The sequence below is a fragment of the Aulonocara stuartgranti genome (assembly GCF_965226115.1).
Source record: "Aulonocara stuartgranti genome assembly, chromosome: 20".
NCBI classification, from domain to species: Eukaryota; Metazoa; Chordata; class Actinopteri; order Cichliformes; family Cichlidae; genus Aulonocara; species Aulonocara stuartgranti.
The window spans coordinates 20,991,797-21,018,456 of NC_138956.1; the positions used below are offsets into that span (position 1 = coordinate 20,991,797).

Here is a 26,660-nt window from a genome sequence, read left to right on the forward strand (position 1 = left end):
TATTTCCGGCACAAGAACGTTTTCTAGCCAGTTGAAGATTACTACATCTTCCGTCATGCGACATAATTAAAGGTACAGAGTAGTTTTGACGGCGATGCTGTCCCTGTTTTGTGATTTTCAAAATCCACAGGGAAGAGGGAACAAATTAGACAGGAAGCAAATGTTCACAGTTCACGAATATAGTTCTCATATTTACAGATGAAAAATATATTATAATAACACGTGTCCCTGATAATGCTCAGTGCCGTGAAATTGTTTGCGTTTAATTAAAAAACAATAAGGACCGAGTAGTCATTCTAATTTGAAATATTGGGGGAATATTTAGGTAAATTTTAAGAACATATAATATTTCCAGTCGGTATTCTTGAAACTGTAAAGTTTATAAGACTATTTCTGCATTATTTTCATAATTTTACAAGCATTTGAAATCAGTTTTCATTCGTGTTTCGAAAAGCAGTAGCCAGCGGTGTATCCGGGCTCCCATACGTCCCAAAACATACTTGCAACATCCCTGAAGGACAACCTAGATTGTCACCTTCACTAACCTCACATTTATGGTTTTATTACGAAACCACGCTTGCCAGCGCTGGATTAAATAACCTGCAGCGCAATTGTGGCTTAGAAAGTCTCCTGTTTAAATCTTGCTTTCACGCCTTTAACTCGTAAGCGAAAAGTGATGCTGCTACTGCTGCTGCTGCTGCAGGTACAAAGAGACCTAACAGGGGCGGTACTTTTAACTCTTTTATTCCCTCCCCTCCGTGCTCCTTAACTTCTCAAGATAACCTTCTCACTTGCCATTTATGCTTTCACTGTTTCTATCGCTGCAAAAGTCCATTTTAGTTGCACCAGCTGCAGCCTATACCCGCACTTTCAACCGGACAGTAAAGCCTAATCTAATTTTGTCTTTCTCACTTACGCCCCGGGAGCACCGCGCCTGCAGTTCAATGACACCTCTACCCGGTCAAATCGATAGTACCGATGTTGGTCTTTTTGTTAGCTGCTGCAGTTGCATCGATCAAATAACTATGCATCCGTAAACAATTAACCTGGACCATCTCGCAAACAAGGAAGGGAGGATTTGAAGCGAGTAAGGCGGACATGGAGGTAAGTCTAGCCATTATTATTGACACTTATTGCACAAGTTAAACATTTGTAACCACGTCTTTCATCCATCCTCCACGCTGGTTTGCCCACAGCAGTGCAGCAGCTGTTACAAATTATGAGCGGCCGCTGTCACATTTGGCCGACAGTGTGTGTGTGTGTGTTATTTTCCCTCTCTCTCCTCTCCCCTCTCTCCCTCTCTCTCTCTCTAAGATCAGCACAGCTCTCAGAGCATCACTAGTGTCCAAATATATCCCGTCAGCCGCGCACATCGTATCTGACTTTGTCTGGGATACAGTGGCAGCATCTACACATCACTGCATTCCCACACCTTTTTTAAAAAAAATATTATACACCGGACTGCTGCTGCTACTGTTACTGCCGTTGCTTTTTAACAAAGCAACTCATTTTAATTAAGTATACTGGCTTGTCATTTAACCTCAGTCGGGTCAATGTATATAGACGCGTTCAAACGGATCCTCTTTGAAAGGCTGAACTGCTTGAAGAGGATGTGTGTGTGTCAGCGGCAAGGCAGGTTAGTATTTCCCTAAATATGGGAAATCTGAGAATTTGTTGTGTGTAAGCCAAGTGTGTGTGAGGTGAGATGAGGGGGGAGGTAGAGGGTGGACTGAGAGGAGAGAGAGAGAGAGTGTGTGTATGCATGTAAACTAGTCAGCCTGCGTGTGTGTGAGAGAGAGAGTGTGAAGAATGTGGGTTTGTGATTAGGGTGGCAGATCTTTTGGATAACAATGTCAGTTTTAACAGATGTAGCAGCTGTTAATCACGTGCGCATGCTTGGTTGTGTGTGTATCTGTGTGTATATGTGTGCACATGAACCCTTGAATGGCTTTCGAAAGTTTGTTGAGCCCCGTTTCATAAATCCATTCGCCCGTGTGTGTTTTTTCTCTCCACTTTTCAATCCCCTGCTCCAGAAATGGTCTTAATGAAATGCTCGATGCACCTGCACCCATTTTGCCCTCAGAAATAGACTGACTTGCAAAATGCACTCTATAGTTCACAGCCAGGTGTGTGCATGCATGTGAACAAGTGCCTGGCAGCTCTCTGTACATGCTTGCGTGTGTGAGTGTCTTTGTTGCAGTTCGTTTAGGGTGTGTCCTGGTTCGATAAAGGCATCTTGTATTAAATTGATGGATGTGTAACCCTGAGTTAATAGCGTGCATTGCCCTGGGTTTAGAAAGCAGTCAAGATTATGCTGTTAATATAAATCTTTAATTTGTTAGTAGAGCAACATACATGGTGTGTTAGGTAGTCCACACACTGAGAGCTCCTTCTGCTCTGGTACTCACACTGTTTGTTTTGCCTTAGCTTCACCTATGCATCCAGCACCTGTTTTGCACATAAATAAGGAGAGCCTTTTATTCTGCATTTGTCCCCCTTTTGTTTCCAGTTATCCAGCTCAAGTTTTAACCACCAGTAAGTGGAAATGCATGTCAACTCCCCTTTCACCGCTAATAAGAGGGGAGGATGAAGTGAGGTGCATTTCTCCTCTGTCGTAGTAATGCATGTCATCTGGGAGTTGGTGATTGTCTAATTATGTACCTCCTGTGTCCTTCGGCATCATGAATATTCATGCATCTGTTTTAAGGTGTGGTGAAAACAAAGTATGTGTGTGTGTGTTTCAAGGCAGTTTACCCTTGACAGGGCAGGGCTACGCAGGCACATTCTCCCATCTGTGGTCCAAACCTTTGCTCCCAGCCACTGCTTTTGAATTCTACAGTTGTAGCTTGCTCTATTCTTAGTTCTCGGCAGTTTGTGTGCAGTCTGATATGAAATTTCAACAACAACAAAAGCATGCCCATGCTGGAACTACCTCTCGTGGCCATACCTGCACACACACTGAAATTCAGTTTGGATCGGCGAAGCTGCCTTTAAGTGGTTTACTCTGACTTAGGTAGAAAATCAATAACTAATCAATGCTAGTGTGTGGAGTTACAATTTACACAGTTCCATATTTGAAATGTCAAGAAGGCAATGAATCCTTGTATCCTTGAGTCAGATCTGAGTTGGACAACTGGGATCAATATCAGGTGGTGAGACTGGCAGCAGGAGCAAGCGCGAGGGTCACCTTCACCCATCCCTACTGAATCAGCAGTATCTCTCTTCCACACACACAACTGAAGGCACACACAGACACATATACTTGAGGGCCTGCTTAGGTTACCAAACTGCGACCTCACAAAAATGCTCATTATAGTGAACTGAACCTTCCCTCCCATTTCCTTTTGAATTATTCATTTTGTTATTATGATTTCAGCCATTCTTTCATAAGGTTACCGCACCCTTCTCTGTTTGGATTCTGTTTCCTTCCAGGCTTCCACTGATTCCCCCTTTTTTATTTTTTCCATCCGCTTTGAATTTTCCTAATTTCTTTCTGCTTTTCCCTTTTGGTCTCTCTTATCCATCATCACTGTTGAGGAGCTGATCTGCTGTGTTTAATTAAACTGCTCCGTCTTCCTGATGAGAGCTAATCTGGGATCGCAGCGAGGGGTGCACCACTTTTGCGTAAAAGGGGACCTGTTGTCACAGAGCTGGTCCTCAGAGGAGCCGAGAGTCTGCACAACATAAAGTGACCCACTAACGTGCCTCCTGCCTTGACCTTGATCCCGTGACTCTAAATATACAGTTTGCCCAAGGCGAGCATCATTGAGCTGGTGTTATCCTTTCAGGTGTGTGTGTTTGTGTTTGTGTGTTTATCTGGGTGTTGCTCCAAAGCTCAACAATTTTTGGATCTCGCACTAAATCCCCTTTTGTCGTCAACACCCAAGCAGCTTAGTAATAGTTCAATAAAAACATGAACTCATTTTTGGATTTGTTGATGCCGTGCAGAGAAAATTTTTTTTTCATTCCTTCTATTCTTATCAGCTCTTCATTGTGTTAAGTTTATATTGATTGTGTAAGAGTGGAAAATGCTTTAGTGCATGTGTATGCCACTGCATGGCATTTTGAACCCACAAGCATTTAATCTTATATTTATAAATCTGCCACTGCTGTTTGTTTTATGTTGAGCACTCCCATGCCCTAGATTTGAGAGAGAGTGAGCATCAGGGAGGTTTAGTACACCCGGTGTTGCTTGTGCAGTTTGGTGTAAATGTTCGGAGCGAGAGGTCAGGGCATGGGTAAGCGATAAGGCGACAAAGTCGGAGCTGGGAGAATTTTCCTGTGCATTTTCCATCTGTCTGCCACTCCACCAGTCTCATGAATTTAAGGTCACTGGTTATTTAAGATGCTTTACTTGGCTGACCTCCAACACCTCCTGGGAGGATGCTGCAAGACTAAGAGCAGTGTGCCTCACCACAGGTTAGAGGGAACAGATGAGCTTATAGTGCTCAGTGTGTGGGATGGGTTCAGCTGAAGGTTTTCTTTTCTTCACTGGTACCTAATTTTTCACTAAATACCCTTTTTTCTCTGAACTTCCTAGATAAATGTTTCAAGATGCATTCTGGGCTCTTTTCAGAATTAATGTCAGAAATGTTAGAAATAAATGGATTTAATTTATCAGCAGTTATTTTAAAGACTAAAATATTCTCTGGTTTTGTTCAATTTCTTTACCTTGTGTGATTTAGGAAGTCATTATGGACTTTGTCACAATGAGGCTAGTTTAGGACAAAAAGACTTATTGATAAGTCCAAACAAACCAATCATTAATAGTTAGGTGTAACCCTGGAATGATGCTTTAAACAATGTGAGTTAGTTCATAAAGACTGAGCTAAAAAATTAATAATGATAATAAATTTATTGATTATGAGCTGCACTTCTACCACATCAAAAGGAGCTAGTTGAGGTGGTCCAGCCATCTGGCTAAGATGCCTCCTTGACTTCCCTAGGTAAGGCATTAAAGGAACAAGGTGACAGGGCAGATTCAGGACGTGCTGGACAGATTACACCTCCTGGTTAATTTGGGAATGCCTTGCGTCCCCCTACAAGAGCTAAAGGAGATGGCCAGGGAGAGGGAGATCTAGGGATCTCTGCTAAAACTGCTGCCCCTATGGATGGAATGAATGAATTATTTTACAACAAAAATTAAACTCCAATCAAAATGTCAATTAAACAACAAATAGCTTTTTTGGTGGGCTCAACAGACCAAACTCTTTTCATTTAGAACATAAATGATTAGGTGAGTAATCAATAAGTCAATCAGGAGAAAGGTAATCAGAAACTATGCAGAGTAGGGTCACTCGGTCAAGGAAAACCTTGAACTCCTGACCCACAGTGGAGAGGATCTGGCTCTGTTATGCAATGGGATGTATAATAATACTTGGATGGTTTGGGTTCACATGTACGTCTAGTGGAAGGGCCAGTACAAATCAATATATATCCGTAAAAAGGCACAAGGGGTCACTGAGGGACTTAATGATTATGAAAATGATGTGGATCAATCAATGCTATGGCCTTCGCTGTCACCAGATCTTAACCCGAGTGAACACCTGTGGAAAAATTTGAACTGATGTGTCCCTCCGTCACCACCATCAAAACACCAATGAGGAAATATTTTTTGGAAGAATGATTCACAAATACTTTCATTTACATCTCCTGAAGAATCAGTCGAGGGAGTTCTGAAGCTGTTCTGGTGCTGCTTGAAGGCCAAATACCTCATACCTCACACATTATATTGGGTTTTATTTGTCACCCTTTTGTATAGAGTAGTGATGCATAGCTACAAATGTTACACGTCTTCCTTTAACATGTCAGTGCTACTGTTTTGACTCCAGAATCCACCTGTAGCAAAGAGTCTTACTTCATTTGTTCTTTTCCTCACTCATCCACTCCTCACCTCCCTTACCTCACTTCCTGTCCTGGTTTCCTCACTACTGATTGGCTCCCGTGTTCCTTTGTTGCTCAACTGAATTCACCTGCTCACATTATATAAGGTCTGCACTCACTCTTTTCACTCCCATATGTGACGGCAGCTTAGGTGAGTTAATTTTGTTCTTCTTCTGAGTAGAATGTGTATATTTTTAAGTCTGTCATTTAGTGTAACCTTATTTTATCTCGTCAGAACGAATCAGTCAATGTGTCTCAATCACTCGTTTAGTTAAAATACTTTAGATATAAAGAAAAATAAATCTAAAACACATGGACAATCATGGCTGTGTTCTTTGCATTCTGATAACCGTTTCCTTTTAACCTGCTAATTAACTCTCTAACGTGTAGTCTCCAGGATGAGGAATGCTGGCAACGTTCCTCAGAGATTTTGGCTCTTATTGACATGATAGCATCACACAGTTGCCAGCTGCACATCCATGATTATACTGTAATCTCCCGTTTCACCACATCCCAAAGGTGGTCTATTGGATTGAGATCTGGTGACTGTGGACGCCATTTGAGTAAAGGGGACTCATTGTCATGTTCAAGAAATAAGTTATAGATCATCTGAGATTTGTGACACGTGTCTTGTTATCCTACTGGACACAGCTGTCAGAAGGCACTTTCTCCATAAGGGATGAACATGTCCAGTATTAGTACTCAGGTCAGGTGGGCTGTGGCATTTAAATGTTGCTCAACTGGTACTAAGGGCCCAGAGTGTGCCAAAAAATAATCTCCTACAATATTCTACAACCAAAATCCTGAAAAACTGATAGAAATCAGGATGCTTTTATGCTATTTATAACAAATCTTTACCCCATCATCTGAATGTCACACCATAAAGTGAGGCTGATCAGATCTGGCAACATTTGCCCAATCTTTTTTTGTACAATTTTCTGTGAGCCCATATGAACTGTAGTCTTAGTTTCCACCTCGTAGCTCGCAGGAGTTGCACCTGATGTGGTCTAATGCCCCTTTAGCCCATCTGCTTCACAGTTTGACGTGTGTTCAGCGATGTCTTCTGCATACCTTGGTTTTACTGAGTGGTTACTGTTGCCTATCAGCTTGAGGCAGTCTGGCCATTGTCCTCTAACCTCTGACATAAACAAGGCATTTTCACCCACAGAACTGCTGCTTACTGGATATTTCCTCTTTTTTAAAAATCCCAGAAATTGATGTGTGGAAAAAATCCCAGTAGAGCCGCAATTGCTGAAATACCTAGAACAGCCCCTCTGGCAACGACCACACCACTTTTAAGTCCTTTAAATCTTCCTCACTCTGATGCTCAGTTTGAACTTCATAACATTATTAGGTCTGCCTAAGTGCACTCAGTTGATGCCTTGTTATTAGCTAATTCATTCATTTGATACTACAAGTATACCTAATAAAGTGGCAGTGAGTGTATTATGAAGTGCTGAGCTTGGAGCTTTGATGTTGAACACTAACTAGAGCTGCCATCTGACTGAAATGTCTTTTGGTTTAGGCCTTTTAAAGACATCATGCTGGGCCTTTGTTGTTGTTTTTACATTTTACAGATTTAGGAGTTGATGCAATATTTGGAAAAATAAGCAGGAGATTAAATGATTATGAAAATAATTAATGTAACACTTCATGCAATTTAAAGTCATGAGAAATAAATTAGCAGGAAATCCTAACACTTATGAAACAAGGATCAAAAATTATTTGACTTTGTTCCTTTTTCATCTGTTTACCGTACCTTCTCTGGATGATCTAATCAGCAATAGTAAAAACACTGTTTCTGCTTCAGTGTCACGCAGTGTCATGAATGTCAGTGGACATTTATTATAGCCGTTTCAAAGGTTTGATGTGGAGCAATAGTGTTGTTGGTCAGTAATTATTTTGTAATGCACAGTCATGCTGACTGGCTTATGCAGCGTTGTATAAAAACAAACAAACCCTCTCTTATTGTTTTGTTGTTTTGTTCTGTTTATTCATTGCCAGCATTTGCAGAGAGACCAACAAATGGAGCGCTTAGACATGCTGGTCACATTCTAGCTGACAAAACACAAAGTCAGTTCATCAATATCCACCAGAATTTACATTTAGGAAAGACAACTGTTCGTCGCCTTGCATTTCAGCGAGCATGCATGAAATACAAAATAAGCTTACATAAATTCAAAGAGCATCGTAGCTGAGCTAATTGCCCAGGCTAATTTCATTACCGGAGGCTCCATTTAGAGCTGCAACAAAATGTGGACAGCAGAGCAAGCGTGACTCCACCAAGTCAAAGCAACCAAGAAGCTTTTATGAGCACATACTAGTTCTGCTGCTTCGTGAAGCAGCAGGACAACAATTAATGACGTGAAGATTTAAAATGAGATGATTAAACTGGGGAGAGCGGCGTTTGATTAGAGCAACAACTCAGAGGCAAAACGCTGATTGCGTTAAAAGTTTCTCATCTTTGGAAGAAGTTGAACAAACTCTGCTTTTGTCAAAGCTGATTATGTCAGAGAGTGATCTACAAGCTGAGAGACGGCTTTGATGGGGATGAGGGCCGGCATCTAGATAGACATCAGGAACATGTGGAGAATCACGAGAGCTGACAGTCGCTGCTTTCCCCATAAAGCTGGACCTCTATTATCGATACAGGCAGACTTTGAGAATAGGTGTTAAGGTGCCAAAACGAAGGTTAAATTCATTGCTAACAGCTGTATGGTCAATAAAACAGTTTTAAGTGCTGCTTTGAATGGAAGTCTGTGCACCTTGGCTTCGCCCTGCTGGATAAATCTGTCACGACAAGATGTTCTTGTTTTGCTGGCCTCACCAGAGACACTTTTTACCGAGCAATTCAATTATTCACCCGTCTTAACTGATGTGTTTTGCTTACACCTGGGGGGGGGGGGGGGGGGGTTTCTTCTTGAAGGTCTTTCAAGACATCGTCCGGTCCAATGTCAAGTGCTATTCCCTCTTGTCCTTGCTTCGTTGCTTCAAGTTGACTTTGAATTATTGAGCTCCGTGGCAAAACTCATCTCTGTAACTTTAATAAATTAACACCCTCGAGATCCAACCTGAAATAACCGCTAAGTTAATTTGTCGTGTAATAAAAATATTCTGATCATGACTATGAACTGCCAGGGGTAAAATGGCCTTTTAGACTAATCACTGTAAAGGATTTTGTTACCTATAAATGCAGCTTTTTGCACTGCTGTTTCAGAAGGTGTTATTATATTGTGTTGAGGCTTAAAGTGCACTTTCACTTTCTTTTATTGGAAAAATAACTATTGTGGTTAATTAGCTAAGAACGACAAATGTTCTGTGGATAATGAGTGCTCATGTAGTTCAGGGCAAAAAGACATTTTCATACAGAAATCTGTGAGGCACAGCTGTTTGTGTTATACACTGACTCGTAGCCTGTAGCACATGCACTGTAGTTTCTGAATAAACAGATATGATGAGGAACAAAATGGGCACTAAGAATAGACTAAATCAAGGAGTTGTGTGTTTTGCCCCTGACAGATCACTGTGGGGGTTGAAATTACACTGAAAGGCAGAGGTTGCAAACTGTAGAGATCCTCACTGGTGCAGAGGAAGTCAGTGAAACAGGATATGTATTGGTCAGCTCTTTTCTGACCTAAAGGTCAGGAATCTCTATAGAGCATTCTTTTTATAGGCTTAGATATCTGTGACCCTGCATATTGTTCAGTCTATGTAATTCATGCTCTCAGAATGGCTTTACTTATAGCAGTGCTAGTGGGGCAATTACTTTGGTCCATATTAAGCTCATAACTGTGTAATGAATTGCTATTAAATTATGTACAGGCAATTACAGCCCCCAGTGGATGAATCCTACTGTCTTCCATGTCACTATTTAATGTGTTTCATAGTGGAAAGATACTATATTGACAAAAGCTTTGGACCACACCTCTTTATCTTTTAATTCAGGTATTTTTAGTTCCATTGTATAAAAATAAAATGTATAAAATCAAGTATAAATCAAAATCAAACACCTAGCCATACAGTCTGCCTTCACAAAAATTTGTCACTGATTATTTTAAAGAATGTCGCCGCTGCAACCAATTTGTGAAATTTCTTCCCTCATAGATAGTCAATGAGTTACTAAGTGGTGTTATTGCAAAGTCGAAGCGTGAGTCTTGAAGTTGCAGAGCTTTGACGTCATAGAATTCCAAACTTCTTCTGACATTAACATCAGCACAAAAACTGCGCACTGGGTGCTTCATAACATAGGTTTCTATGTTCAAGCAGCTCCAGTAGGTGTAACGTGAAGGTAACTTGGTTCATGTTTCCTTATAGTGTACCTCTTGATTGATTTGGCATTAAGTACACAGATTTATGTTTCCACAGGATCAGCTTCATTAGTCTTACAACTTTAGTGATACATGTCTGACATGCCTGTGCAGGTTCTCAGTCATCCAGCTCATGGTAGTCTAAGGAGCTTGGAAAGAAAACGGCTGGACTTCTTTAAGTTTCGTTCAAGCAACTTAATGAAGTCCAGTCACTCTCTTTCCAAGCTCCTTAGACTTTAGTGATTCACTTTTTTATTTGTCGACATCTTAAAACTAATATTTAATAATTTAATATTTCAATTAGTCCTGTGTTTATGGTTTGGGCCCAAATCCTTGCAAAACTGCTGGGATCCCTTTTACTGCTCTTTATTTGATAAGATGGTTGATAAGATCAAGAACAAGGTAGAAACTACAGCTGTTATCTCTCAGCATGTTGCCATGCTTATTGGGAACATGTGGCTGACTTTAGCTTAAAAGACAGTCACATTGCTTCTAGCATAGCTGCATATTTTTAGGTTTGCTTTGAATCAGCATGAGAGGATGATTAAGAGCTCATCATTTTCATCTCATAATCAGTTCAAGCAGTCACGTTTTGCGATTTTGATCAAAGGAAATTTCATATGACACAAAATCTAATTAGTATTTCAGAAAATTCATTCATGTTTTCATGCAATAGGCTAAAGGCAATATCACCTTTTGGGTTATGTTCTCCTTTTGAAGCCTATTTTGTAGCATTATGGCCATTGCCATCTTGGATTTTTGGAACCAAAAATAAATATATGTGAATCAGAAAGTGGAATACTAAGTTACTGGTTAATGCTTGGCAACTGCTATCTGTTAATTAATGCTAAACAGCATACATGTAAACTGCTAGAATTTAACACACTAAAACTGAAGAAACAGCTTCCTGGATGTTGCTGAGGTGGCACTGCAGACTATTTAAAACATGGACAAAGTTGCATTGATAACATCTATTGGTTTGTAAAGTCCTATTTTGCCAGCGCATGCTCATATAGTAGTCACTTGCCAATCAAATCCATCAAAATGAGCATCATAGCGTACTATGCCAAACTCATTAGGAAAGTGATTACTGGGCTGAGGGCAATTTTCCATAGGAGTCTATGCATGCAGACTTCTTTGTGCAACTAGTGGTCATCAGAGATAATCCAGGTTTAAAAGACTTCCACACTGATTTCACACAAGAAATCAGTCATTACAGTTGACATAAAGGTGGAAAATTAGCTATGGAGACTAAATGAAATTTCTGCTGTGTAGTTTGTTTTAACATGGAAGTCCATGTAGATTGGTTCTTTCTTCCTCTTTCAGTTTTTAAAAACTTGCCATTCAAGGAATTGCAATTCATGCCACTCCTGTATTTGCTTAATTTTCAGCTATGTGGAGTAACTGATTTATACAGATATGGTCCGATACAGGTAAGATCATCATATTCAAAATTATATTAAATGCAAACAAATGATTTCTTAGTAATCTATTAAATCTAACATGATAAGATCACTGCGTAGAGTCAGTAGCCCTTGCTCCTCCCCAGCCTTGATGACAATGTGTTTTTAATGAACATGGTAAGATGAGCGTGCAGGGCCAGTTTGTAGTGTCAACACCAACAGCAGGGAGAGAGAGAGAGTGTCAGAGTGTGTGTCTGCAGCAGGACGAGTCAGGCTTCAACAACCTGACAGGCTGTGGCTCATTAAACCCCCATCAGACGCAGGAGGTCAAGACAACAACTACATCTCAGGCAACACACGTTAAGCAGAAACACAATGCGACTGTGTAGTTCCAACAGAATACTGCTTTATACCTATGAGTGGTTTTATTTTAAGCTTTTTAATCTTTACTGTTGAGACGTTCCCAGAAATCTTTAGATAAATCATGAAAAAACCAACGGCTTATAGACTTATTATTCAGGGACGATGCAGATGTTGTGTACAATATGATTAAATGGAAAAAGTTGCTTTTGTTTGTATTCTGGCCTCACGCCACCCTTAATGCACGCTGTATTGCTGTGTTTTCTGTGTGGGCGGATGGCTGGCTGACTTCGGAGAAGCAGGTCGACAGTGTAGCTGCAGAAGGTTTCACAGTGGGGTAGAGAGAGGGACTGGGGGCACTGTTTGGCAAGACTGAAGCGATAAGCATAATTTCAGGCTGAAATATGCCGGCGTAAACAACGCTACTTGTTTGATTGTGTTTAATTCAAGTGTGCTTGAACAACAGTGACAGGCTGTTGTTCTAGAAAGAAATGTGTGTTTTGGGGTTCAACTATTTCTCTAGTTTTGACTCATGTCGCCTGAGCTGAAGTCCTGCAAGGTCAAATAAGTGAGTCCTACGCCAACCCTCAGGCAGGGTGGCGCCTCTCGATCTCCATCTGACCTCTGCTTTTCCCTTTTTCTCTCCTCTCCTGTTACTCACTGAGTGCACTGCAAAAACACAAACAACCCATCTGTATTTCTGGGTTTCATGGTTCTGTTTTTTATAATTCAATCTTATAAAAACACACACACACACCAGGGACCTCCCTTCTTTAACTGAGCAGCAGCAGAGGATGGAAGAGGATCTCTGTCAGATCTGCAAGTCGATTTGCCAGTCAGCTGGAAAGGATTAGAAATATCCTGTCCTTCTCTCACTCTTTGAAGCAGACTTATTAGGTCTGTTGGGTCAGAGGACCCTAGGGCCTCCCTACTAGCTCCGGGTCTGGTGCTGTGCATGTTAACCCTGCCTAGCCAGGGGTCACCACAGCCTTTTAAGAGGATTGCATCTTGGTGAAGTGAAGTGTAATGGCTTATTTCCTGGCCACACTGGAAGGGGAAATCAGTAGTATCCATTTGGGATATTGTATTTAAGCAAAATTGACTTAGTGGAGGTGTTCCAAAGTAAGTAAGAAATATGCTTAATTGTGTTTGATGAGAAGATTGATATCACCATCATGTTGCTATGGTAATTATGAAGCCTGAGCCGGGGGGTAGGTAGCTTAACTTAGCATAAAGACTGGAAACTGAGGGCAAAAGCCCGCCAAACGCTGCCCAAAGGAAATTAAATCTGCCTGCCTGACTTCTAAAGCTTTTAGTCCATACATTGTGTTTGTCTTTTTGATTGTGATATAGTGCCTTGTGTGGCTCCGTCTTACCGTGTGTTAAGGTGACAATGCTGCTCTGATAATGTCAGAGGAACATTGTCTGTTCTCTGGCAGTGCAGCTGTCACATCAGGGACGACTCAAACAAATCTTCACCGTGCCAGCTACATCCTCCTGCACCCTCCCACCCCACCCCAACACACAGCTGCTCTCCAGGAAATGTGTTTTAACAAAAAAGCAACAACCCAAAACTGTATTTCAGTACAGCTTTGGGTTGTTGTTTCTCTTCTTTACCGTAAGCAGCTGCCATTAGTGGACAAAACATCACCCTAGCAGAGCGTAGGAGAATCTATCCATGGGAAAATAAATGGCGTGGTTATTGATGATCTAGAAAACGTATGGATAAAGACAAGTATGTGAAAATGGATTCTCATACCTCCATCAAACTCACACTCGATTTTCCCATGTGACTGTGGCTGTGCACTCATGGCCGTGCTGCTTGTTTACACATAAATAAAACGTCAGCCAAGAGAACAGTGAGCATGAGGGAAAGTTTCTCTCAGTCTTTTGGCTGGACAGTCATTTGGCTGTTGTGTTGTTGTATGTTTGCATAAAACAGACACATTTTCCATGTTGTCTTGTTCTTGACTTTTAAGCTGCCATCCTAACCTGTGACGCTAGAATTATTCATGACTCTCTGATGTGAAACGCAGCAACTCCACAGGCAGTGGGCATCTGCAAACTGACAAAGGTTAAATAACATGAAGTCACAGGTTCTTTCTCTTCCTTGTTATGTAACCGACACTTTTTCCCCTCCTTTTTTTATTTCCTGACGCCTTCTGCTCGCTCTCTAAACACCCGTTTCCTTTTCTCAACAGTTCATTTGCCATGTCTAAGTCGGCGGTGAAGAAGCTGCACTGGCGTTCAAAGGTGCTAGACAGCTTTGTACCTCTGCAAGGTTCGTCGGGTGAGCTGGGGATCGCCATCGGGGGAGGAGCAGATTATGGAGAGTTTCCCTTTGTCACGTCAGCCCCGGGTGGTGGCCTCACTGTGGGTGACATCATCCTAGAGATTGGGGGAACACCAGTTTTAGGGATGACATTAGGAGATGTCCGTGGTATCCTCAACTCTTGCCCCCATCCTATCCGCATCAAAACTGTGTCACCAGGTATGACTCAGCACCCAAAACAGCCAACACATTAGTCTGCAACTCATTTAAATAGATGAGCAAATTATGGGCACAAAGGCGATGAAATGTGTGAACACAGGTCTGCTTTGTTTCAGGTAAGGCCCTTCACATATCTTAATTCTTAATCTGAAATTCCCACACTCTTACTGTAGACAGTTTACAGTGACTTATCACTGTTTATCTTGCACGCCATTGCACTTGTTTCATCTGTCTACACCCAAACAATCTGCTACACTTGCTTCCAAGCTGTCATCCATGATATTCCTGCACAATAACAGCCTCCCTCCCTCGAGCTCTCACACTCCAAATCGTTGGTCTGTAGTGTTCTGCTCTGCTGATTTGTGCTTGTCAATTATGTCGGGAGGACTGGTTAACATGTGGGTAGGAGTTCAAAATGTTTGATGACGCATGACAAGAGTGTGGCAATCGAGTTGCCTGTCACTCGTAGTGGGGCCTTGATGTTTAGAACAGGGGGCTGGGGGAACGGATGTCTTTGTCGGCTGCGGACAGAACGATATGTCACCAAAGTGTCACCTGACTGCACCTCCCGATGGCCTTGCTCGCTAGATTGATGGCTGATTTGGCCACAGGGGCGTAAATGGGGACCTTTGCTCCTGGTCGCTCTGCTACCGGTAGATCCATTATCATTTCTGAAGTCTGCCTGGTCCTCTCTGTGCAGCTTGACTGCATGTGGTGTGGACATTGATAGATGATCTGATGCTTTGGGTTTCTGTACCACACCTCCTCTGCTACTCCTACTACTACAACTCCCTCTGCTCCTGCTTCGGAATACTGACATCAGGCTACAGTCCCGAGAGGAAGCAAGCATTAATGCTGCAGAGAGGAAAAAAAGAGCAGTGATGCCACACAAATCAAAAATACCCAAATTTAAAATTTCATTCTCTGGTTTTGATGACAGCAAAGCTCCAGAAAATCTTCTTTGCATTGCTGTTATTCCTGGCTTCAGACATATGCTTAAACATTGTCAGTTCATTCAGTTCAGATTTGAATTTTGCTCTTCAGCAGACTAGAAAATAGCAGCTGTTTCGTAACATCACGAACAAAGCCGCCATTTCTCCCAAAGGGCGGCAGGCTAGATTCATTTCCCTTTACAGACAGCAGCCATATGTGACCAGTCATATGTACATGCTGCCTCCACTAATAAAGTTATATCACTGATCCTTTTTTTTTAAATAGCCCTTTGTAAATTCTGCCTGCTCCTGGGCAGAACCACTGTAACAGCAGCATGGATAGGGGGTGACAGGAGTGTGGATGGCTCGGCGACAGCCTTCAGGGGAGGCACTGACAGAATGGTCGTCTGTCAGAGTGACAAACAGGAGACACGCTCAGTCCATCCATAACAGCACGCGGCCTGCCATCAAAGGCCGTAAAGCACGCGAGACGATATTAAGAGATCAGAGAGGAAACAAAGCCCCGCTGTGTTGAGCGGCTCTGCCTCCTCTGGTGACAGCCTCTACCGTTGTGTCTGGAACAATTAACCTCAGTAGGCTGTTGTAGGTATATGCACGAGGAACTTGGACAGGCACGTTTAATTCTCAGGAGCTACTATGAAGTGATATAGAGACATCAGCAGGCTGTAAAGTACTGGTGTTAAATCCAGCTTGTCAGGAGTAAAAGTTAGCGCTTTAGATAAATTTAAGCATGCATCATCCGACTGTTTATGCTTACTGAGCTGATTTATTTCCTTATCTCTCTCCTTCCTCATCTTTATGCCAAACTTGTTTTATGTGCCCTTCTCTCAGGCCCCACATTGTGTAAGGACCTCAGGTTGTATCTGAGTAAGTGCTTCACACCCGGATCAGTGGACAGCCAACTTCAGCAGGTCATCAGAGAGAACCTCTACCTCCGTGCTGTACCTTGTAAGTCCTCTCCTGGGTTTCACTTCTTATCTTTATATCCAGTATTCCTGTATTTATCTTGCCTTTGTATATCTTATCTTGTCTACTGCAGTTTCATCCTGATGCTACCATGTGGCATGCCCTAATAGCAAATGTATTGTCTCCAGGTGTAATTCAGTTCATTTCAATGAAATTGTACTGAATTGAATGAAAATACTGATTTATAAGGGCATGTCTCTTTTATTAGTTGGTAATATTTTGTTTTTACACCAGTCTCATTGCTCCTGCCATGTAAACACGATGGTGTTAATTAGCATTTGAGCCGGCAGAATTGTTTTGATCACTTTCTTGTGTCAGTGTATATTTGTATGGAGTTATTTTTTTATGAAATATTAAATGTTGGCATATGAGAAATACGTATATTTTAAATCAGCTTTTGGTAAAGCTGACTGAACTGTAACAGCCACCATTTGTATTGTCACAACACTGAGCCTTTTCCTGAGTGGTAGTCTCATATTTACAATCCACATCCATAAGCTGTTTGACCGTTTGTTTGGTGGGATATCTAATTCTATTCATGCTTAACAAGTTTTTTCTTTTGTCCTGGTGTTTGCATCATGTCCTGAAAATCAAGCCTGTGGTCTGCAAACGCCGTTTCATTTTGATGCCTATGACTAAAATCAAGCACAATGGCAGCCAAAGGCAGCTAGTTGTAGTGCATCTGTTGCTATCTTAATCCTCTGTAATATGACGTCACTGGAAACAGCCAGAGGATATAACAGCTGAGTAGAGTTTTATCAGAGAAGCTTTGTGTTTTGTTGTATTTTCCTGGCTTTCTTTAATAATATCTTTTGTTGTTGTTGTTGTTGTTGTTGTTGTTGCTGGGGGGCTTTTTTTCCCTTATTTTCTTCAGGTGGTAGTGTTAAATATACAACCCACCTCGTGTGTCAGTATTGTTAACCTTGTCGTGGCAGTGTGGAGTTTTGTTGCTAATCTCTCCTTTAGTCCATGAAGTAGGTCATGTGGGACAATCTGCCCCCGCACCACATGACGCACTCGCTGACAGAACAAGGAGCGGTTGAGAAGTGTGTAAAAGAGTTTAAACTGCATCTCTCAGTATACCGCATGCATATTGTCATTACAGTGTAATTGCAATTTTAGCCACACTCCCTCATTACGTAGCCATGCATCTACACAAGCAACTGCTCAGGGACTGAATCGACCAAATTAACATTAAGTCTTTCAGTTGTTTTGTAATGAGAATGGTATCAATAAGGGGGGGATCTTTATATACACAATAAATGGTTGTTAAATGATTTCACACGTTAGTTTGAGAAAACAGAGGATTCATATATGTATACCTATACATCCATATTGATTAGATATTGATTTATCACTTGAAACAGTGCAGAGGATCCAAACTTGGCAAACTACCTCCCATCCCTAGGTGCTTTATTTTAGTAAGAGTGACAATAAAGCAGACTCAGCCCCTGCAAGTGCAATCCCCTGACCTGCTGAAGATGACACCACAAAGATGCTGTTCATCTCATGCTTATAGCAGCACAAGTATCTCCGAACCGATCACATTTCAAATTTGATCACTTGTAGATACGTAGAAGCTGAATTTTCTTCCTTTTTGTTGTTTTTGTACAAGTAGGCAGCTGTGTTTAACAGGAACTTAAAGCTGAAGAGTTTTCATCAGTGGCTCATTGTGGCCCCCTTCAGGATCATGTGCGTGCTCCTACTGCTCCCTCCAACACCTCGTTGAATTCTCTAATACAATGAGTAATTAGCCTCAGTTCAGGTTTTAAAAACGTGTTTGCCATAGGGAAGCAAAGATGGTACGAGAAGACCTCAGTTTTGATTCGCTTTTTTATGTGTAGATAGTTCTTCCCTGGAAACTGTGCTCAGTACCAATGAGCTATTTCAGTCCTTAAACCCTTTTGATGAGACAATGTTCTCTGATATTCAAGCTGGCACTGATGTAAGAAATAACATTACAAAGGCTCAGTCAAGAGGACAGTGCATAAAAATGGAAATGAATTGCAGAACTAAGTAAATGCAGGCTACTGTATCAATAATTCTGAGGTGGAATTAAATTAAAAGCAAATGTCTATCAGTGCCAAAGTGGAGGAGGGGACGGCTGCGGTCTAATAGCCCTGTGTGTGCAGAGAGGATGATCGCTGTGTAGCTTTGGAGAACAGGTACATGCTCAATAAACAATCCTGCACCCTGTGTTCTGTTCTTTTATACAGATTGTTCTTTTTTGTCTTTTCATTCCCATTATTTTGTTCTGTATTCAAGCTTTGCAGAATTTACATGACCCTCTTCAACTTTCCCATCCATAGTTCTATAATCGCATTTGCACATGTGCCCTTGGATGATTCAGAACCAATGTCACGGTATCAAGGCTGGCTGTTTCTCTTTCTCCTCCATAAAATACTTTTATAATTGTCTTCTGAGTGAGTCGGAGATAAGAAACATCATCATTTAGTTATTCTAATATGCTTGCTCCAGCATGTCACCCAGACTCTCTGTGCCCTTTTCAACTGCAGGATTTATTGTTGGCTATTTGTGTGCAGTGATCTTGACAGACAGCTCTCTCTGGGTGTTGATACAGAGTTCTGTGTAATTACCTCTTCAATCCCTCCCTCGCCCCGTCCCCCGAGGATCAGAGCGCCGCTTATACGGGGACAGGCGGGAAAGAAGATGTCAATAATCCATCCTGTCTCCCCGCTGACATGTCATATATGTCTCCGAGGAGGGTGCATAGATAATGAATCTGTGACTCTCACCATATCAGCTGGAGTGATGCTGTGTGTCCTGAGGGGAGGAGAAGAATCATAGACATGTCAGATGCCATCATGAGATTTGCAATCAAATCTTTAATTAGTAAAAGAAACTGCTATTTTTTTTTTTTTTTTTTAAAGAAAAGCATCTAAGAATAGGGTTTTTTTTTTTTTTTTCTGTTGCCATTTTTGGAAACCGGAGGTGCAAGACCCACCCTGATCTGATACAGATAATGCATCACATCAGCCCTTCTCATCTACTTTAAACGTGGTCAACAGTTTCCTAATAAGCTGGGACTGGAGCGTCAGACATCACTGGAGAAAATGTCCATCTCAAGCCATCCTAGACAGTAAGCCACATACTGGAAAACTCAACATGTGGAAGTATAACACAAAAAAAGAGGTTAGCCCAACAGGCATGAAACCAAACCGATATAGAAATGCATAAGTGATTTGAGCATATACTGTTCATTAAAGGGGACCTATTGTGCCAATTTCCAACTCCATCTTGTAATTTTTGCACTACATGACAGTAGCTTTGCATGGCTCACAGTTAGAAATAATCCTTATATTTATCTTATACTTGCCTTTGCTCATCCTCAGTTAGAAACAAGCTGTTCTAGCTAGTCTGCTTGTAAACCAGCTTCTAGGAAAGATGGAAAAAGAAAAGATGTAGGGAATGTAAAAAAAAAAAAAAAATCCAAATCACAGTGATGCTGATTCACACTGGACTAATATTATCTTGGAACCTCAGTGGCTGACAAAGTATAGTAGGTAATTTGTGGCTGAAATTTGACTTTTGACTCTGGGTAATTCTGGTCCTTTGTGATTGTGGCTTCAGAAGAGAAGATCAGTAACACAGATTTATCACGTCTGTGGGGCAGTTTAAAAATAAATCCTGTTTAAAAGTTTTTTTTTGTTTTTTTTGTGGGCAAACCTCCTGATTTGTTTTTGTCTCTCTCCGGCTTAACCTGAGCTCACATCCTACCAAGCTAACTCTTAAGTTGACTTATGACTTATGCTGAGTTTAATAATAACTATAGCAGTGAGGTAGGTGATGTTTTCAGTACGAGCTACAATGACTGTCTGACTGTTGACTGTTTGCCAGTAGCCTTTATGCTACAGTTGACCTGTTCTGCATATTATTGTTTTTGTACTATATTACAGCAGCTTTGCATGCACAGTTAAAAAAAAAATCAGTTTTCATGTGATACTGTGCTTTGGTTCAGCCTCTCATTTCATCCCTTGTCTTGATTAGCTCCCCTGCCTTTAAGCCCCCCTCCCTTTAAGGCAGGCTTTCTTCTGATTGGTTGCCCCTGGAAACAGAAGATGGATGGGTGGGGCTGATGTTTTAATGTCTGATGATCAAATTAAAATTATTAACCTTGAATATGTCTAAAGCCAAGTGCTTAGAGCGGTCTGAAACCCAGGATTTCTTATACATACTTGGAACTCATAATTTTTTAACATTTTCCATGTTTGGTATGAGAGCCTGCCAGTGTAACAGTAGTTATGTGACAGTAAATGATGAGGAGCATCATAGGTTACTTTTAGATACATTTTATGCTTCAGAAAGAGCAGGTCAGGCTGATGGAGATTCCTCATGCTCTCTAATGTGTGGTGCCTCTGTGACTACATGGGTGAATTGGCTGCAGAGTGTGTGAGGGCTCATTGTGGGGCTTGTGTGCATAAAGTCCTGTATGTGTCATTGTGGCTGCGAGAGCTGCTCCCAGGACAGCAGTGCATTAATCATGGGTTTTATAGGGTAGCTGGGTATGACTCCCTCCTGCTGGATCCACAGACATCATATATGGTCCTCTAGGAGAAGGACAGATATTAGTCCTTAGTTTGGCTTTGGGGGATTTTTTTGTTTGGGTTTTTCTTTTTTCTTTTTTGTCTTGGGAAATGAATTAATTGTTTCAAGGTCAGTATGGGTGCCACAGTGTTCAATTTGCAAATTAAAATTACACCACTGGATTTGCGAAAGATAATTTTGTGGTGTGTGGTGTGATATTTTTCACACCACATGTCTGTACTTGTGTTTAATTGGTTGGAGATTTGGCATTGGGGTTAAAATACAGCACGCACATAGCGTTACCTGAGTGATCCCACAACGACACAGGATGCTTTTACTGCCATGGCTTGGACTCACCGTTCTCTTCCAGGCCAAGGTCTATGTGAATCAATTATGATGACAGACCATTGATCATCTGAGTGCTCCATCTTCACAATGGTGATAGAGCGGCTTTAAGACTTTCTCAGTGCCTCATTAATGTTTAATTCGGTTCTTATTGATCTGTTTATAATAAAGAGGCCTTGGTAAATGCCTTTTGTCATCATTGTGCTTTTCATGCCGAAGGGTAAATTTTGGTTTGTGGAGGCTTCACCTTGGGCTGCTTTTACAACAACATGGAAATCCTTTTATTAAAGAAAAAAACAAAACAAAAGAATAGCCGACTTGGTTATTTCTCTGCCAAGGAGAGAGCCAGCGTACAGGTTGGGGCTTAGAGTTGTTTGTGTATTTGTTTCCTAACAAGAGAAATCCACCCTGCCAAATTTCACGAAACTTAGTGGTGAATTAGAAGCGGTGTTACATTTTGCTGCAGAGCTGCATCAGTGCAAATTTGCATTGATTTGCAATCAGCAAACGTCCGTCTGGTTGTAATTATCAATGCATGTTGTAGTTTCTCTCCATTTCTACTTTTTAGACAATTTTTGACACTGCTCTGAATTAACCAGTAAAATTAATCTTGTATAGAGCGATAGGGTTGTTTCATATTTCATCTATTTTGTCAAACTTATGTACTTATGTAATCCTAAGCTATTTATAACCTGCTGATTTGCAACTTTTTTTCAACACTGAACTCAGATTGATGACCCCTGATGAGAGGAAAGGGTCTTGATTAACTGATACATCATCCATGTCAGAACTGATGGTGTATTGAGCCCTGTGATGCTGATGTATGACATAATAATTTGGGTTTTTTCTTCTCTCCTAGGTACAACCAGACAGCCCAGAGAGGGGGAAATCTCAGGGGTAGACTACAACTTTGTCTCTATTGAGGAGTTTTTCTCTTTGGACGAATCAGGAGCGCTGCTCGAGAGTGGAAAGTTCAAAGGTAAACACTTCAGCTAACTGCCTGTGCATTCACAGACTGCAAGATGGTGTTTCATTATGCAGGGTACATTACATTCTGGTTAAAAAGTGAGAGATGAAAAGCTTTCTTTACAGCATCTCTGGATTCTGATCGGACAACCCAACATACATCAGACAATGAGAAATAACCCCTTGATGAACACAATTTACATATAGATATCGATATACATATATAAATAGCATAAATTGGTGTTTATATGTCAGAGGATTGCTGGTTAGATTATTATTCCTGAAAAGATAAAATTTCTACTTTTCACTTTTGAATGAACTTAAAAATTTAAAGCAAAGTCCAACCAGATTCAGCTCAGAAAGCAGCGGTGTGTTGTTATTGTTACCCTAGAGGTTTTGTCCTTTTTTTAGCCTTTTAAGGTTAGCCTTCTTAGACTGAGATTTCTATCAGCAATGGGGGACATTTAAAAGTTGATGTGTACAGTAAACCAACGCACATGGATCAGTATTTAACGTTTGACCGTCATTATCCACTGGCGCAAAAACTAGGTGTGATTAGGACACTTCAACACACAGCGAACACCATCCCCACAGAAAAAATGGCCAGAGAAGCAGAAGAACATCATATCAAGAAGGCCCTCTTGTAAGTGTGGTTATCCCAGGTGGACTTTTGTCAAAGCCCCAGGTGATCTAAGAGAGAAGATCAACTGCTGCCTAAGCGAAAACCCTTAGTGATGCTTTATGTGTCAGGAGCATCGGGACATGCTCTCTAAACACTGCATCTCTGTGGCTTTCAGACCCCAAAAAACACTGGGCCAAAAATTGGTCCACTCCAAGAGCCCGGTCCCCCAGCACAAAGAGAGTAATATAGTGTATGCTTGTTCCCTCCTGGAGAACACGGCGGGTCTGGGCCCAGCGCTGGAAAAATAGCTGCAGGGCAGGATGGCTGCTGTGTTTGCTTGGGATTACTCCTCACCCCCTACCCACCCCAGTTGCTTGTCACGTGCTTCATAATCTTGTGCTGTGGACATTTATGTGCTTCTGTGCAGAGGAGTTTTTCTGTATTATCCTTTTGTGTTACACATTTCGATGGTTTTTTCCCCCTTGCTACCTAGCCTGACCTGTAGGTACACTGAGGGCGATCATGGCTCAAGAGTTGGCAGTTCGTCTTGCAATCGGAAGGTTGCCGGTTCGAGCCCCGGCTCGGACAGTCTCGGTCGTTGTGTCCTTGGGCAAGATATTTCATCTACCGCCTACTGGTGTTGGCCAGAGGGGCCGATGGCGCAATATGGCAGCCTTGCTTCTGTCAGTCTGCCCCAGGGCAGCTGTGGCTACAACTGTAGCTTGCCTCCACCAGTGTGTGAATGTGAGAGTGAATGAATAGTGGAATTGTAAAGCGCTTTGAGGGTCTCGAAAAGCGCTATATAAATGCAATCTGTTATTATTATTATTATTACCTATCTTCTGATCATTGGTCAATGGTCATGACAATCTCCATATAAATGATCCAGAAACTGACCTCACAGCCCATTGTTTGCCAGTGATGCTAGTTTTAGTCATTGTGCAAATGTACTGTTTATAAGGTTGCTAAGACTGAAGAAGTCAACTGGATGAATGACGAAATGTTTCACCGACTGAAAACTTTACGTCCAGATTAACAGAATCAACTTTTTGGGACATGGTATACATTCACTGGCTGCTTTCTTGTATACACCTGTTCAACTGCTCATTGATGCAAATGTCTAATCAGCCAATTAGACTGCAGCAACACTTCCAGTGCATTTAGTCATGTAGACATAATCAAGATGACCTGCTGAATTTCAAACTGAGCATCAGAATGGGGGAGAAAGGGGATTTTTGTGACTTTGAACGTGGCATGGTTGTTGATGGCAGACACACCAGTCTGCTCAAAAGCTGCTGATCAGCTGGGATTTTCCCATATGTCCTTCTCTAGGGTTTACAGAGAGTGGTCTGAAAAACAGAAAATATCCAGTGAATGGCAGTTCTCTGGGGCAAAATGCCTCGATGAGGAGAAACAGTTTCAGCTGACTGCTGACTATTTCCATCCCTTTACAACTACAGTGTACTCATCTTCTGATGGCTACTTCCAGCTTGATAACACCATGTTACAAAGCTCCCATCATCTCAAACTGGTTTTTGGCCTCAACAGTCACCAGATCTCAGTCCAGTAGAGCAACTGTAGGATGTGGTGGAGTGGGATATCGTGGATGTGCAGCCAGTAAATCTGCAGGAACTGTGGGATACTATAATGCCAATATGGACCTAAATTGCTCCTTGAATCTATGATATGAAGAATTAAAGTGATTCCTGTACAGGGGTCTTTGCTCAGTCTTTTTGTAAGGGTGAATGACGAATACATGTACAGATTCACGCATGTTTCATCTGAGCCTTCGTCTGGAAAAGGTCCCTCTCCTTTGGAAGACTTTCTGGTGTGGGTCCAGTGCCAAAAACCGTGCACCCCAGGAAGCCTAATCATTTTCAGACCTGTGTTGTTAACTTCCTGCCTGATGTAGACCCTGGAAAAGATCTTCCTCACCCACCTGGTGAGCACAATACTTGACCCTCTACAGTTTGCCTACTGTCCTGGGTGGTGAAGGTCATCACTGACTTTGTCATCTGGTGTGAATTCAACCACCTGCATATCAACACCAGTAAGATGGAGGAGATGGTAGTTGTGTTCCAGAGAAAACCAACTCCTGGGTGTTCACCTTAACAGTAAACTGGACTGGTCAGAAAACACTCATGCTCTACACAAGAAGGACCAAAGTCGGCTCCATCTGCCCGGCAGGCTGAGTACTTTGGGGTGTGCAGGTCTTTACTGAGGACCTTTTATGACACAGTGATGGTCTCTGCAATCTTTTATGCAGTAGTCTGCCGGGGAGATGGCAGCATGGAAAGGGGCCGGAGCCAACTAAATAGACAGGTGAAGAGGGCCAGCTCTGTCCTGGCCAGTCCACTCGACTTTATAGAGGAGGTGGGTGAGTGGAGGATGCTATCCAAGCTAACGTCCATTATGGACAATACCTCATATCCCCTGAGCAGCTTGTTTAGCTGTTCCAGCCATGTTGTAGGACGGAGCACTCATCCCGACAGTAGTCAGGCTGGGCAAAACACACATACAATAGATACCTGCTAAAATATATGTGTAGGTATAATCACTCCCACTGCTCTTTGTGTGCAAATGAAAAAATCTCAAAGTGTATTTTACTGTATTTACCAACCACTTATAAATAGTACAAATTACTCTTGTATATATTTTTTACTTTTTTATTTTGTACAATATTTTTTCTTATTTATTTATTATTTATTTTTCTAAAATATCTCTAATTCACATTTTCATGTAACATGTGAATTTCCCCAGTGTGGGGTTAATCAAGTCTATGTCTATGTCTAAAACCACAATTTTGTACCAGTGCAGGAGTCAAAGAAGGCAGACAGGCAGGTAGTGAAACAAAGGTAACTTTAATCAGACTAAAAGAAGAAGCATCAAAAGGTGCCGCACAAGTGAAAGCTGCATGAATCCAAAAAAGGAAACAACGTGACCAGAGATCAAGTAAAAGAGCCAAAAGTTAAACAGTTAACAGAAAAAAACACCATGAGACAACTTGTCATCTTTACATTTTACCTTCTGTCCATGTTGCACAACTGAGATTTTTCTTGTAAATTTATAGGTGCTCTGATTTGTTGCTTAGGCTCATGTCAAAAAAACAGAACTTATTTCCATTCTTTATGCTTAGCTCAGCTAAATGTCTCCTGGCTCACATTAAGTGTGCATTTATCAAACCCATGTCATATCGGTCTTCACATTTACTTCTCAGCAAGAAAACACTGGAAGACTTTTGTCACCCTCTTCCCTTATTGTGCCTCTAACAGTGGCGATGTGTAAGGTAAATACAAGGAGGCTTCAAAGGCTAATTCTTGGTGCTTATTCATGAAAGCTGGTGATACTCAGCTTGTATCTTCCCCACAGACTCCTCCTTTTGTAAGGGTCAGAGTGCTGCCTCTGATTAAAAAGCCTCCATACATTAACAACCATAATTTATAAGAGTTTAATGGGAGCAATAAATGCCATCCTCACCTGCCTTGCATGTGACATTGACGGACATATTGCTACAGCAAAGCAGTCTGGAGTGTCGGCAGCGTTGTTCGTCCAATCGCCTGCAGAAAGCGCAGTAAACGGTGACGGCTGGTGACCTTGCTGCTGAGTTCACTAATCTAATGTTTCCCTCAGCCCATTTGGATCTCCACGAGCCGAATGGAGGGGTGGAGGTAATTTCATTTCTGCTTTAGGAGCTGGAGCAGATGGCTCATTCTAAGAATGTAGTTTATGATCTCAGGGGATACATAACAAAGGTGTGTACATGCATATGTCGTATGAGGTATATATGTGCATAATCGTGCAATTTATTTATCTCATGAA

At 41.6% G+C, this 26,660-nt stretch overlaps 1 protein-coding gene across 5 annotated transcripts in view; it reads left to right on the forward strand.

The window, feature by feature from the left end:
* Positions 1-51: 51 nt before the first annotated feature.
* The window catches only part of magixb (MAGI family member, X-linked b), a 48,734-nt gene continuing 22,125 nt past the window's right edge, over positions 52-26,660 (forward strand). The window contains exons 1-5 of one of the 5 annotated variants that reach the window (XM_082519689.1): positions 52-1,104; positions 11,582-11,623; positions 14,155-14,444; positions 16,229-16,345; positions 22,113-22,232. In XM_082519689.1, coding sequence (XP_082375815.1) covers positions 11,610-11,623; positions 14,155-14,444; positions 16,229-16,345; positions 22,113-22,232 — 541 coding nt within the window. In that variant the 5' untranslated portion in view covers positions 52-1,104; positions 11,582-11,609. Of the gene's footprint in view, positions 1,105-1,377; positions 1,637-6,015; positions 6,035-11,581; positions 11,624-14,154; positions 14,445-16,228; positions 16,346-22,112; positions 22,233-26,660 lie in introns of those variants that run through there. The other 4 variants (XM_082519690.1, XM_082519692.1, XM_082519688.1 and 1 more) reach the window with 4 other exon arrangements.